General features: G+C 32.0%; 1 protein-coding gene across 1 annotated transcript in view; it reads left to right on the plus strand.

Moving 5' to 3' along the window:
- Positions 1 to 396: 396 nt before the first annotated feature.
- Positions 397 to 16,397, plus strand: part of LOC148271341 (histidine decarboxylase-like) — a gene marked incomplete at its 5' end in the record, with an annotated part of 31,435 nt that continues 15,434 nt past the window's right edge. Inside the window, one exon of the mRNA XM_088241505.1 lies at positions 397 to 455. Within this exon, the coding sequence (XP_088097631.1) occupies positions 397 to 455 (59 nt within the window). The remainder of the gene's footprint in view (positions 456 to 16,397) is intronic.

The raw sequence follows: 16,397 nt of genomic DNA on the forward strand, positions 1-16,397 counted from the left end.
CGAAAATATGAAACTAATTATTCATAGATGGCGCTTTTATAATTTTTTATTGAAAAATAACTTATCCTTTTTTTTTTATTGGTACACCATTTTGTAAAAAGGACCAAAATTAATGTAACGTTTCATCAAACCAAGTTTTGTAAAATTTCTGTAAATGTTCAAGTTTCATAAAGTTTTGTGAAAATATATTCAATTTTTTTTTCTTAAACGCGGCAAAAAATGGACAAAATGTATGAAAACAAAAAAAAATGATTCACAAAACATTTATTTTACGATCAAACATCTCAAGGCATAATCAGTTGCGCAAAAATAACAAACCAACATACTGATAGGCCACATGCTATAAGAAGCTAACACTTCAAGAAATTTCCACTAACTTGTCTTATTTTGTTTCAGATTTAAAACATCGTTCCAACCAAAGAAAAAAATGGACTCTGATGAGTACAGAAAACGAGGTAAGAAATATTTCATTACTACTTTAAATTAATTTCTAATCCCATATGCATCTTCATCATTCCCTTTCTGCCCTAATGGTGCATAGGGCACTGCAGTAGTACGCCATTATCAGCGTATCTTGATCATTTTTGGTAAGATGATCAATCTTACGCTCCAGGTGCCAGTCCAGGGACTATGAAATATTCTGGTGTAAAGACACCATTCTTAGTAAATATTTCATATCAACCATGTCGGATCAAACCCGAGAGCTTTTGCATGGTACGCAAACGCGCTGGCCATTAAACTACGAGGCTGACAACAGAGATGGATAATATTTTAGATGAGAGAATATGGAAGCCTAGGCATTTACAGGGCTTATAACCTGTCATTGGCAAAACGGTGAATTTTACAGTGTGTACACACACAGTGGTCATTTAAATTAACCAATGACACGTCATAATGATAAATATAAAAATATAAGGAATGCTTTCTTCGTTTAGTTTTTTATCGTTTCCTTTTTGTGCTGTTACATGTTCACTTAATTGCCATACTTACTAGTTCTTTGCTCGATGTATTATTACTGTGTTTTTTTTTTATTAATTTTTATTAATAACTTTTAAAAATCATTCTCATGTTGTTGAAATTCCATTTGTCGATGCGTTTTGAAGCTGCAAGACTTTTTGTGATGTTAGCTATCATAGTTAGCCCAGAGTCCCGATACAGACATCTACTGAAGAAATATTCCATAAATCACAACTTATGACACCAAAACAATTATACGCTAAAACAATACTCACTTATAGATTCAAAAACCACTCTTACTCAAATGAAAGACACAACCCCCACAATACATCACATACAAATAATATAATCACTAGATCCTCAACACATAAACAACTTAAACAAATACAAACTAATACCACTTTCGGACAAAGGGATTTTAAGCATTATTCGATTAAAATCTATAACCTACTCCCACTACCTATTAAAGCAATTAGTAATGAGAAAATGTTTAAAAAGGCTATAAAAATGGATAGTGGAGCTAGGTAGAAGTAAAATGGATTGTCTCATTCGCCCATACCAATGCTGAATCAACTGCTCCACAACTGTATAGCTTATGTTAGGTTTTTGTTATTTTCATTGTGTGTTTTGTAATATAAATAATATAGATGTACATAAATACCCTGTTTTGAAAACTGTCTGAATATTTGTTAATTATGTTTGTTTTTTAAGTTAGTCTTCTTTGTTTATTCTCAAATTTAATTTTAAAAAACTAAATTTTTAAGTGTCCTCGGCACGGAAAACCCCAGTGAGGTCACATTATTTTTATTATTAATTATAGTTTGTAAGCGAAAAATATGAATAAATAAATAAATAAAAAAAATATTTTTTATCAACTTATGTAAATGTTATCAACTATCAAATATCTAAATTTAGTAAATGGGGTCTGGAATTTCAACCGTCCATGCGTTAAGTAGCTGCAAGAATTGTTGTAATCTAACTTCTAATTTTGAAATTTGCTATTTATTTCGTTTTTAAAATATCACTTAAACTCTAAACTTCATTGTCAAATAAAAATTTAAAAAAAAAAAATGTAAATAGGGGCTAGATTTCTTACTGTCCATGCGCTCTGTAGCTGCAAGACGTTCTGTTATCTAGCTCAAATATATCATAATTGTAATATATCACAATTGGAGACGAGGAACTAGAATCCCAACCATCCATGCGCTCTGTAGCTGCAAGACGTGTTGGGATATTTATTTATTGTACAGCGCCCTTGAGGTGATTTTCACAAAAATGGCGCTACATACATTATTCAAACATTACATTACATTATACGAATTATTTTTTCGAATTGAACGACTTAGGTAGGTAGGAAGAAATCGCCTTAAGGCAATATGCCCGCCCTTATGAAAATGTATTATTTAATTTTTAAAAAATGAATAACCCGCTAAGCCTCTATTTTGAGGCTTGTCAGCAGGTGGGATAGAGGAGATATGGAAGGAGGTCATAAAAAATATACCACAACACCCAGACCAATTGAGATAAAAATCTTTCTTGGATTTTTTTCTTGCAACTAGCGGGAATCGAACCCACGACGCCAGTTTCACAGTTGGCCGTCTAACCAACTGCGCCACGTCTGTCAACTGTATTTGTATATGAAGTGTTTCAATAAATAAATAATTGGCTGTTTTCAGTAGCCACTTTTTACACACTGTGTAACATTCATCATTCTGCTCCTGTAAATGCCTTAACTTCCATATCCCTTCTTAAAAATGTTTTCCCTCTCTGTTGCAATAAATTGTGACAGGTATTTTTTTTTTTTAAATCCTTTAAATCTTCTTCATCTCTTTTGTAATATCGATCAATTTGTTTTGTTCGCGTAGGATTAGACTACCCATGCAATGTCTCTAGCTTATTGCTCGTACAAATCTCTTTCCGTAGGACATATGAAGACATTACACTGATCTCGCCTTTATGGCCCACCCCTGCACCCCTGGCTCCGAGACGTTTCATAAAGTCCTATCCCATGGTTTTTAGGGGAAGCAAACATTTGACCCAAATAAATAAAACATTTTGTCTAAATTTGTTGCAACAGAGAATGAAAACATTTTGAAAAGAGAAAATGGAAGTCTAGGCATTAACAGAGCTTATGACCTGTCACTGTCTGATTTAAGTGGCCGCTTTACACACCGTAACATTCACCATTCTGCGCATGTTCAAACAGCGGCATTTCCTCAACTCTTCCATCTGTTGACTTTTGTGAAGTAAAAGAGCTGAAATCTTTGTCATGTGACCATTTTGCCTCCTAAACAACGCTTGTATTTTTTAATTTACGTATAGAGTCAAAGCACCAGTAAATGACCACCCCCCAGTAAATGAACATTAGTTAATAAAACACAATATAATAAGAATTGCTACAGTGAATGTGTCCAGTGAATGTGTCCAGTCAAAAAACCTTGACACTAGAAACTATGACAAAAGCAGTAGGCGGACACATCTTTTGATAAGAAACAAATCTATCAGTTTTGAACTGTGAGTTGTCCAAAAGGTAATAGTGCGTCTTCCCGTTATTGTTCTGAGATTGATAGTGTTTTTATACGGAAAGATTTGGTAAGTGTTTTATTTGATGCTATTTCTTATGCAATTCTTTGAATATTTATTTATTTATTTTCTTTTATTTAGAAACATACAGTACAGTTACAAAGTTTTATATTTTACACAGTTAGACTTAAATCTAATGGACCAGCGAAGTTTCCACATTATAAAGTAATTATATATAAGGTTATTAATTAAAGTACAAAAAAGAGAAGGAAAAATAATATAAATAGAAGTTGTTTGAAAATTAAAATTAAAGTAAAAAAAATGAAGAAAATTCGTAAAAGTAATTAAAAGTTAAGAATTAAAATAAAGAATGAAAAACGTGCCCAGAAGTAAAAATAAAATAAAATAATAATAACATTTTTTAAAAAGGAAAAACATAAATATACGCAAACATATTTTAAGGGATTCAAAGAAACGATGAGACGAATCTTTAAAGAATCTTTAAATAAGAAAATAAATTTAAGTCAATTTAAAAACATCTTCAAAATTAATGACACATAGTAAGAGCAGCAATATATTAATTTTATATACAAATACAATATTAGTAATTAAAAGTAGTTTAAAAGTATAAAAACATGTCAATGCAGCAGAGAAAAAAGAAAGAATAACAGGTGTGGGTAATATTTAAAATTTGAAAAAGCAATATAAGGAGAAGATTTTAAAGATTTTTTAATATATCCATATTCTCATGTGTAAGGGTGTTTTATAATGTTATGATGTAACTAAATCTGAGTATTATTTTTACTGGGGTAGTAATGGTCCTTCACTGGTGATTCTGATATATTTTAGAGTAATATTAATTAAAACTGTTAAACTCGCATTTCAATAAAAAAGTAAAAGTACTTGGAAAAATTCAAATGTTTTTTATTGTTTTCGTTTATTTTGAAAGCTTAAATAATGAAATTTATACCTTTAATGTAGATTTCACTACAAGATAAACCTTGAACGGTCATTCGTTGGTGTTTTGACCCTACTTCTTCTTACACCAGTTGGTGTAATAAACATTGTTTTGAATATGTCCGCATGTTTGTAGACAGGCGAGTTATTTAGGTCGAAAATCAAGTTTTTTTTTCAAAATTGTAGTTTGAAGATATTAATAATATTTGATTATTTAAAGATAATGTCGTTTAAATGTCCCCCACGGCGTTGTTTAATCCGAGGTCTAATTTTCATTGGTTCTTTTATTAAATAAGCAAAGTAGGGTTAAAAAAAAATCTACCCTGGCAACACTAACGAAATTTCCATTTTGTTTCTTCGACAATCTGACAGATGGAAAAATAATTCAATTTTTAAGTAATGCATTTGCTACTTAAACATTCGTTTGATAATTACACATGAAATGTGATGCCTTCCTGTTTTTTTAAGATCCTAGCAGTATTTCTACACTTTAAAAGGACACAACACAATTCAAATCAGGAGTTTTGTAATTAGCGACGTCTTCAAAGAAACTAATGGGTCAAAATGTAAACCTACTCATTTATGAGTAGTTGAGTCGCCTCCTGTTTGATGTGCGTATGCGGTTTCTGGACTATTCTTAATTCTATGTTTCTAAGTTTGCTTCTGACGTTTTTGTTTGTATAATTTCCTGTCGCACTGTCCTGTTAAAAAACCCAATTGAATTTAAGAAAAAAGGTTTGATACTCCTGATCGCTGTAGAGAAAATGGTGAAAACTTGTTTCCAATAACGATGGGTATATGTTTCTCAATAACTTCCCTACAATTTGAGACGTATCAATATTGATTCCACATTTCTTTTTATTCATTTTATATCTCTTTAACACCAAATGTTGACCTTTAAAAATCTGTAAATCGCGGAAGCGTGAAGGCATCGTCAGACGCTTCCAAGGCCACGATTATAAAAGCTATCTTCATCGGTACATACCGAGCAGGGGCGAATCGTCAAAATATGTGATTATGTACAGCATACCATTATATTTGACTTTCGATAATAATGCTTTATCCGAAATATATTTATGCAAAAATAAGTAAAATTATTGTTAACTTTATACATATAATTATGGATGACACTGAACTCCTCCTAAACCGTTTAACCGATTGACGTGTGGTTTTCAGCGAATGTAGATCTTTACGCTGTGCGGTTCGCAGATATTAAAATCTTCAATCTAATCTGTAAAAAAAAAGTAAGAAGCATAAATATTTTATTCATCGATCTACCAGGGTTGCATTTGAGGAGAATGTATTTCCAAAAAAAAAATATTTTGTTTTTTTGTGAAAAAAAAAATTTTTTTTAATGTTTACAAACATCATTTGCTTTTTGTGGATCTCAATCAGATTATTTTCTTAAATTCCTTATAATTACTACATTTATTTATTTTTACTGGATTTTTGGTAATACTAAAATAATATTAAATTTAATACATTTTTAAAAATCGTATTCCTACATAAGTACACCCCTCTGTTGGTGAGAAGACAGGAGTTTGACGTTTGCAAAAAGAATCCCATATTTGAAAAAAAAAAATGTTTTGGAATTCAACCATACGCTAGTTAGTACCTAGGTACCTACTTGAATTAATTATTTGAATATAAACCATTTTTAGTTTTGGAATTTAATCACAAACAAGTACCACCATCACAGTACTTTATGGACATATTGGCGGGTAGTCGTTAAATTTTGTGTGCCGCTTAATAAAGTTAATATTAACAGATTAATATCATTATGGAGCATACTAACAACTGGAAAATCGATGAATTGCTGACTAAAATGAAAACGTTCGAAGCTTTATTAAAAAAATCAACGACTTCATCAGACGTTCAAAACATCGAAGCTGATTACAAAACGTTTAAGGTAAGCGTCCTTGATATGCTAAGTAATTTGCAATCACAAAACAAGATTCTTTGCTGTAAATTGGATTGCATTGAACAGAAATCGCGTCAAAAAATGGTCATCATTCACGGGCTCTCTGAAACAAAAGCCGAAGATACTTCTCTGACAGCTGCTGAATTCTGTGCAAAACAATTAACTATTAAACCTCAAATAAAATTCGCTTATCGGTTAGGTATCTTCAAGGAAGGGGGCAAAAGGCCTATTGTTATAAAATTTACATCAAAGTCAAATAAAATCGACGTAATGAAGAACCGGAAAAGATTGAAAGGACTTCCATACCTCATAACGGAGTATTTGACGAGGGAAAGGCAGTCCATTTTCAAACAAACTAAAGAGCACTTCACAGGCGAAACTATCTGGACCAGGGAAGGAATTATCTATATTAAACTTAATGGGAAGATACACAATTTCCAGACTCAAGATGAACTAGATGATCTAAAGGCGGACAACACGACACGAAGGGAGTTAAGACCGCGTCAACAAAACAAAACACAATAATCTGGACTATTTTTTAGATTGAGCAGTTATTTTACCATTATCATGTCACTTATTTTCTAACTCCTCTTGTTAAATAATGTTTCAAGGTTATGTCTAGGTTTTGACAATTGTCATTCCTCCAAAGAAAGTATTTTTAAAGAATACTCTTTACTAGACAATCCACTACGATCATGTATAACAAGCTTTGCTCTAAAACCATTTTACACTCTTAATTCTTTACATTCGTGTCCTTTAGTTACGCCTTTGTTGTTTTTTATTTCTTTTCCTTTAAAATGATATATTATTCATGATTATACAAACTTGTTATAGTGCTACATTATCTATCTGCAAATTTGACAGCGCGGCTGCCTGCGTGTAGTCGCCTCTAGCGAATTATAATATTACTACCAAGTTGCCATATATAGATATTTTGTTTGTATAAGTAAATGAATTATTAAATTCCTTAATGTTATCTATGGTCAGCCCATAGAATATTTTTATTATGCTATTTTATAGGTGCAATGATGCGGGCAATATTGGATATTGGGATGTATAGTAATAATAATATACATTATATTCATTGAATGCTGGCACAATTTCATAGTGTTTTTAGCAAAACACAAAGTATTACCGCTAACTGTATTGCTTTCATTACTTGTTGGCGTTGTTCAATTTAATGTAAGAAACCTATCATTTGTAATGTTTTATACGATTTATTTAATACGAGAAACATACTTTTTAAAAGATTTTTTTTATTTTTTTTTTAAATAGATGTTCTCCATTTTTTTTTTATATGTATCTGCGAAAGTATTTTATTATATATAAGTTTACTAATTCTTGATAACACTTGTACTTATAGTAGATATGTTTTTTACTTTTACTTTTTATAACCTAATGTAAAATGTATGACTGCATTATTGCGCCTGTGCTATTTATTCTTTGTTAAACTTAATTAAGCGGTTGTCACCCCGTTTTACTCATTTTTTAAAATCCTGTTTTCTCTTTTTTCTATTTTGTTATTTAATTTTACCTAGTGATTAGTTATAATTATACATTTACTATGTCCTCATCTGAAGAGTCCTTTCATTCTCTTCCTGATTCCATTCCTTCTTCACCTCTTTCCTTCTACCATTCAGAAATCTCTGATTTATCTGACATACACAATTCTTCTGATGACATGTTGGTTCACGATATTTTGGCTTCCAATTTCTCACGTTTCCCTAAAAACTTCCACGTGTGTCATATTAATGCACAGAGTATTCCCTCCCATTATTCTGACCTTCTAGCAACATTTTCTGATTTATCCACACACGCCATTTTGATAAGTGAATCCTGGTTAAAGCCATCCCTTCTCTCCACATTGTATCCATTACCGGGTTACCATTTTATACGTAACGATCGTATAAATAGAGTCGGAGGGGGGGTTGGAATTTACTTACGCGCTGATATTGGGTATTCTATCATCACAAAATCTCTTTCTTCTTCACAAGGTTTTCCAGAGTACTTATTTATAAAAGTTAACTTCAAGTTTAACAATCTTCTGCTCGGTGTAGTGTATTGTCCCCCCAATATTAATTATTTCTCAGAAGTTGAGATACTGCTGGAATCGCTTTCCTTACAATCCGATCATACCATAATCATGGGTGACTTTAACACTTGTCTTCTCAAGGGAGACTACAGAAGCAAACAGCTCGAGGAAATAGCGAAATCAGTTAACCTCTCTATACTCCCTCTTAAACCAACACATCACACTGAATCTTCCCATACACTTCTTGATCTTATTTTTACTACCTTCCCTCATAATATCAATAATTACGGCCAACTGACTGCTTCCGGATTTTCAAATCACGACCTCCTCTATTTAAGCTATAAAATAAACTGTCCACGATATCACAAAAAAACTTTACATCTTAGAAATGTTCGTAATATTAACAAAGAACAATTTGAGAATGACGCCTCTAACATAGACTGGAAGGAGATATACGAAACGGACAATCTCGATATAAAAGTCAACTCTTTAAACAGTACTATCATTGGCTTGTTTAATACCCACGCCCCTTTAAGACAAGTGAAACTGAAATATCCCCCAGCTCCTTGGCTTACCAATGACATTTTAAAATTGATGGCAAAACGCGACAAAGCTAAATCAAAACTAAAATTAATCAATTCTGTCCTTGGCTGGGAAAAGTTCCGAACACTCAGAAATCGTTGTAACCAACTGTGTCGGAATGCTAAAAGAAGACATATTAAAGATTCACTTAATAATCTTTCTTCCGCACGTTCTTGGAACTTCCTCCATTCACTCGGGGTGGGCAAAGCTATTTCCACTGTTGATAAAGGTAGTTCGCTGAACCTCAACGAACTAAACTTGCATTTTTCTACCCCTCCGGTGGTAATTGACGAAGCTTTAAAACGCTCTTTGTTACATGATATGAACAACACACAAAATTCTAATGTCCCTCAATTTCGTTTCTCCGTCGTCAATGAATCAGAAGTATCGCGCATTCTGCTTTCTATCAAAACTAAATCCTTCGGCAGCGATGAATTGAGTTTGTCGATAATTCATATGACTTTGCCTTTTACTTTATCTATTATTACTCATATTATTAATGTTTCCCTCTCATCTGGTTACTTTCCAACCCAATGGAAATCGGCTTTCGTTATTCCACTTCCCAAAAATGGCTCCCCAGCATCCAAAAAAGATTATAGACCCATCTCCATTTTGCCTATCTTTTCCAAAGTTATTGAACGAATAGCTTACAAACAAATTAACTGTTATCTGACACTTCATAATCAACTTGATCCTCTGCAATCTGGTTTTCGGGCTGGACACAGCACTACTACCGTCTTAGTTAAAATAACTGACGACATTAGACAAGCAATGAATGATAAACGTCTAACGCTTTTGGTCCTACTTGATTTTAGTAGTGCTTTTAATTCTGTTGATTTTGACCTGCTTCTCGCTAGACTTAAGTCCTTAAATCTATCTTCATCCGTGATAAATTGGTTTTCAACATATTTACGTGGCCGTCGTCAATGCGTTAAAATGGCAGATGTCTTTTCAGATTGGATTGATCTTACCGCTGGTGTGCCACAAGGGGGGGTACTTTCTCCACTTTTATTTTCCCTTTTTATCAATCCAATAACAAAAAACCTCCCCTGTTCGTACCATTTATATGCCGATGATTTGCAATTGTATATTCATTTCGAGCCTGTCGACATTGTTGAAACACATAGAGTAATGTCACTTGCACTCGACCATATCTCTTCATGGACAAAAAAACATGGACTTCTCATAAATCCAACAAAAACCCAAATTGTACTTGTTGGTAGTAAACAAATGTATTCAAAAGTGAATTTTTCCACACTTCCTCTTTTCAAAATAGATGGTACAGAAATTCCATTCATGACTTCAGTCAAAAACTTAGGTATTATCATTCATAAGCATTTAGAGTGGCACGATCAGGTTAACGAAGTTAGTCGTAAACTTTATAGCAGTTTGCACTCACTTAAAAGATTACAGAATTTCTTGCCAATTAATGTTAAGCAAACATTAGTCCAGAGCTTACTTCTTCCACTCCTTGACTACGCGGATGTATGTTATCCAGATGCTAACTCTGAATTGCTTGATAAGTTAGAACGATTGCAGAATATTTGTATTCGTTATATCTTTAATCTTCGCAAATTTGACCACATAACCGAGTATCGCACGCAACTACACTGGCTCAGTATCAGGCATAGAAGAAACATTCACATTCTATCACTTCTTCACAATATTTTAAATAATCCCACTTCGCCTGTTTATCTGAGAGAGCTCATCCAACCTCTTTCACAACACGGACTATCTCTTCGTTCTAGTAACGAGAGAACTCTTTTAATACCCCGTCATCGCTCTAATTTTTTTGCCTCCTCTTTCACAGTAGTAGCCGCTCGATTGTGGAATAATCTACCCACTAATGTTAGAGACGCCCCTTCTTTATTTACATTTAAGTCAAGATTGAAATGTCACTATCTAAATATTTAAATTGTTCCTTTATCCTTCTTCTATCCTTCCCATCCCCTCTCCTCTCTTCATAGTAAAGTGTTATTTTTTTTTTTATACATTTATTTATTTTTGTTAATCTTTGCTTTTAATTTTTGTATAAAATTGTAAGATTCAATATGTCCATATATTTATAATTTTCTGAAACTGAACGGTTTGGGTAGGTAGGAAGAAATTGCCTTAAGGCAATATGCCCGCCCTTATATGTATATTTATTGTATATGTATATAAAGTGTCAATAAATAAATAAAAATAAATACCTAGGTAACTACTTATCAATGAAAAGTCTTTTTCCAAGTTAATAGCAGGCAAGCGAACGTTCGGGCAGGACAACGTCTGTCGGGTCCGCTAGTTTATTATAAATCAACAACACCGTATATATATGTATATATTCTTTACGTGTATGATTGATATCATTTATTGTAGTAATTCATATCGTTTATATCTTCCTGCAAAAAAATATCTATGACGTTCGCCTAGCGCCCAGCCCGTTCTAAGCGGCCTCCGTGGTGTAGTGGTCAAGACGCTAGACTCACGCACGGAAGGTTCCGGGTTCGATTCCCGGTGAGAACACAAAAATTAAAAATGAGATTTTTCTCAAGCCTGGGTGCTCTGTGATGTAATTCACCACTGTAATTAGGCCTCCTGGCCTGGCCTGTTGTGGTGCAAAAAAAATAAATGAACGGTGAAACTGAATAATTACCTCAGCCTATTACTCCACACAAAAAAGTACATTACATTTTACATCTTTAACCCGAGTCAGCTTTTTAGTACTAAAACAAGCTTCATTTCAAAAGGAATCGGTTATTGCTCAGTGTTAATAGTTTCTGCATAGTGTCATTGTGGTATTTGTTAATAAACATTTGTACAAGTGGTGTAGAATAAAGCTAGGTAAATCGCGTGGTAAAAAATAAAAATTGTTGTTTGAGTTGATTTTCATAGAACTAATTCACATACTAGGCAACGTTTGAAAACAATTTTCCAATTTTTAAACTTCTTCTAGGTAGTTAATTCAACAATGTACAGCCAGTCTGTAAGCATTTGGACATATTAAATGCCCTGTAAAGGCCTAAGCTAGCCTAAACAATAATATTCATATTGAATATTAGTATAATTGTTTTATATTTTGGAAAAGATTAAGGTCTCAGGATAAAAAGTATTTTTTTAAGATAGGAGTTGAGGACTGAATTTTCCTTTGTGGGAGTAAAAAAAATGGAAAAAAACAGCAGAAACCTTTATTGTAAGGGTGGATTTGGAAAATTGTTTTCAGGCGTTGCCTAGCAGATGAAATGGTTTAGCCGGATGAATCGGATTTTGAGTATTATTCAATTAAAATCTGTAACCTACTTCCACTGTCTATTGAAACAATTAGTAACGAGAGAATGTTTAAAAAGGCTATAAATAAATGGATAGTGGAGCTAGGTAGATGTAAAATGGATTGTCTCATTCGCCCAAACCAATATTGAATCAACTGCTCCAAAAGTGTATAGCTTATGTTAGGTTTATGTTATTTACATTGTGCGTTTTGTGATATAAATAATATAGATGTACATAAATACATATTTTTTAAAACTGTCTGAATATTTTGTCAATTATCTCTGTTTATTAAGTTAGTCTTCTTTGTTTATTCTCAAATGTAAAAACATTAAAAAAAAAAAAAATTGTCAAGTGTCCTCGGCACGGGACACATTAGTGAGAACACATTTTTTTAATTATTAAATATAGTTTGTAAGAGAAAAATATGAATAAATAATTAAAATCTTATCCATATGATGGAAGAGCTATATAGACAGAATGATGAATGATCCAGTGTCTAAAGCGGCCTCTTAACCAGCCAACGACAGATCATAAGCCCTGTAAATGCCTAGATTTTTATATTCCCTTCTCAAAAAAATTTCCTCTCAGTTGCAACAAATTTAAATATGAAAAACTCCCAGGGAGAAAATCCAGCCAGTCTCCAAGCATTTGGACATACTCAAAACATTGTTGCATTTCAAATTAATTTTAAAAAATATGTTCTTGAAAAATTTCAATAAAAAATTGTAACGTAATTAAAACTTTATATTAGTTATTAAGATGTAACCAACTAACTTAAAAAAGCATTAATAAATAAATAAATAATTTAATGATCTAATTTTTACCGCGCGTGAGACAACATATATTGTATCCAATTTCCCTTAGGGTTGAAGTTCCGCAGTGTGCTAATTTTCCACTAAAAACAGCCGAACGTTATCCGACACATCCCGTCCGCAAGTTTCGGCTGAGACACAGTTTCGGCCGAATACGAAAACATGGCCGAAACTGACCGAAATCGAGACTTCGGCCAGTACCTAATAATATATTTTTTTTATTTATTAAAAAAAATTTTTTTTTTTACTTATTGGGGAAATCAACAGTAACACATGTAAAAAAATATAACAAATGAAATATACAGATAATCAAAACAATGACAGATATCCACAGAAACGCATGAAATACTCGTACAATACATGTTAGTGTGTTTGTGTGAGTGAAGGAACATTATTCTGTATAAAACAAATAATACAAACAATGTAAAAGTGTAAATAAATAAAAAATAAAAATGTAGTGTGTTAGAGGGTGGGTGAGTGGGTGGTATTTATTTATTTAAACGCCTTTTAGGCTTTTACATGTTTTACACACATATATACAAATAAAGACAGACATGTATTTTACAAAGAAGTGGCAAAAAATATATAAATGATTTTTAGAAGAAAAATATCAAAAATATCATCTCAACATATTAGTATAAAAGTGGAAAGAACAGAAGTGCATTTTTAAATATGAAGACAGAAATGCATTTTACACAAAGAAAGGAGCAAAAAAAAGAATTAAGAAAAGAAAGAAAAAATAAATAAAAAAATCATTACATATTAATAGAAAATATATGTGGATACATAATAATACATACATGTATTATTGTGGAGAACAGGAGTACATTTTTGCGTATAAGTTGTATTAAAATAATCTTAAAATTAGAAGAAGTTAGAAAAATACTTATTTAGAATACATATAAGTCAATAAGGTAAACAATTAAAATCAACATAGTATTATTTAGGTATTACAATTTGAAGATTAAATTGATACACTGCCTTTTAAAATTCAAAAGTGTTATATTTAATATATCTACGTCATTTGCGTATTCATTTGCAAATGTATGAATTCTCCTTATTGGCGAGGGTGCAGTGTGCACTGTAGTTTGTTGTAGATACATTTACATAGAATAGTTTATTAAATCGGGTAACCAGCCCGGAACTCGCAAGTTAATCAGTTGTAACAGTTCGGAACAATCAAATATTAAATTTAATATTTTAAATAAAAATAACAAATCATTAAGTTTTCTTCTATTTTCTAATGTTTGTACATTTAAAAATTTATTTAAGTATGAGTAATAAATATCTTCAACTGATTTAAAATTAACGAAAAGTAAAAAATTTCATTGAACTCTTTCAATATTATTTCTATGCACTTTATAATATGGTGACCATATAACCGAGTTGTATTCAAGTTGGCTACGTACCAAAGCGTTATAAAGGAATGAGGGTGGACACGTGTGTAAATAGCATTGCACAAGTGTCAAAAATATATATATAATATTAAGAATTAGATATTAAATAAGATTTAATAATAGAAACTACTAAATATAAGAAAAAAATAATAATAATAAAAATATATGCATAATATATAGATAATATTATTATTTAATCAAAAATCAAAAATATCAAACAAGAAATCGGGTGTTGGTCCCGTGGCTAGGTTGCGGATTCACAGGTAAGAGGTCCGAGGTTCGAACCCCAACTTGATTTCCATTTTCTAAAAGTGAGTTATTTACAGCTCGTTGAAAATGGTCCCAAAATTGAAATATTCGGGTAAATTAGAGGAACGCTAATATTTTTTTTCAATTAAAAACATTTATTAACAAAATACATTTTTTTGTGTGCACTGTTTTAATATTTTAAATAAACAAATAAAAATGAATTAAGAAACGGTTAGTGAATCTGTAGATCACAATTATTAGTTACACTCTGTTTTGCGCTGATAACCTCTAAATACCATTGTCATTTTCACAATTCCTGGTTTTTTACGGCCATGTACTATAGTTCACGCAAAAAATATTGAATAGCAACATTTATAAAAAACGTATATAAATCCATTAAAATCGTTTAGGAATGTATTCATTTGTGACTCGAAAGTACCTTAATTTAACCAGGTATTTGGGACACTACCACCATAATTAATAACAATGCTACTGAATGTGAAATTATGTAAAAAAAAAGGATAAATTTATTTATATATACGCCCAATGAGCATTTATAAGGACATATTTGTAGATAGAAAATTATTATAAAGGAAAGTAGAAAGACACAATGGTACCAATGAACAAAATGACTCGCCTTTTTTCAACCATACCAACCCCTGTTTTTACCAGCTGAGACAGATTAAATGCATACGCAAGGATTTGCCAGTTGAAGCCGCCTGTTAATTAATAAATGCGTTTGTAGTGTCTAGAGTCGATTATTGTAATAGTATCTACGCAGGTCTACTAATGAATAAAATGACTCGCTTACAGTCTGTATTGAATGCCGCAGCGAGACTTATTTTCGGAATCTCTAAGTTCAGTCACATCACTCCACTACTTCGGGAACTACACTGGCTACGTTTTCCACAGAGGGTCGAATACAAACTCTGTTGGCTTATGTATAAGTCACTGCACAACTCTGCTCCGGAATATCTAAGGGAACTATGCATTCCAGATGAACTAGCTGACAGACGTCTCACGCTTAGATCAGCTACGTCTACGGCGAGAGGAAAAGTTATTATACCTCTACGCAAACAGCGCACTAAATTTAGTGAACGCGCATTTGCGGTCGCAGGCCCTACGGCATGGAATGCTCTCCCAGCAGAGGTGCGAGTGATGTTTCGGAAAAAACTTAAAACCCACTTGTTCTCTAAATCATTTGAATAAATCCGTAGCATGTGGCAACAAAATAAATTGTTTTAATTAAATTACAAATTTAAACGCTTCAATTAAATTTATTTAACAATAGAATCAGTATGTAAAGCGCCCTTGAGGTATTATATTACGAAAATTATCCAAAGTACCTAGGTACGAACTTAAATTCAATATTTGAATATTAATAATTTTAAGTTTTGGAATTTAATCATAAACAAGTACCTACTTATCTATTCTTTTTAATCCAAGCTAAAAACAGGCAAGCCAATTTTCGGGCAGGACAACGTTTGTCGGGTCCGCTAGTTCTATTTAAATTTAATAAATAATTTATAATTCTTCTTTTGTAAAGAGTGTAAATATGTATTTAGTGAACACAGTAAAAAATCATAATCAATATTTTCAGTGGGTACATTAAGTTTGTAATTTATGAATCTAAGGAATTAAGGTTTTTTTTTATAAACAAATAAAAAATAATGACTCCACAGAATTACAGACTTCCGTTGACTGCAAGGACTCTGTTC

This window comes from Micrasema longulum, unplaced genomic scaffold (assembly GCF_059751315.1).
Source record: "Micrasema longulum isolate JH-2025_06_02 unplaced genomic scaffold, ASM5975131v1 h1tg002925l, whole genome shotgun sequence".
Classification (NCBI taxonomy): domain Eukaryota; kingdom Metazoa; phylum Arthropoda; class Insecta; order Trichoptera; family Brachycentridae; genus Micrasema; species Micrasema longulum.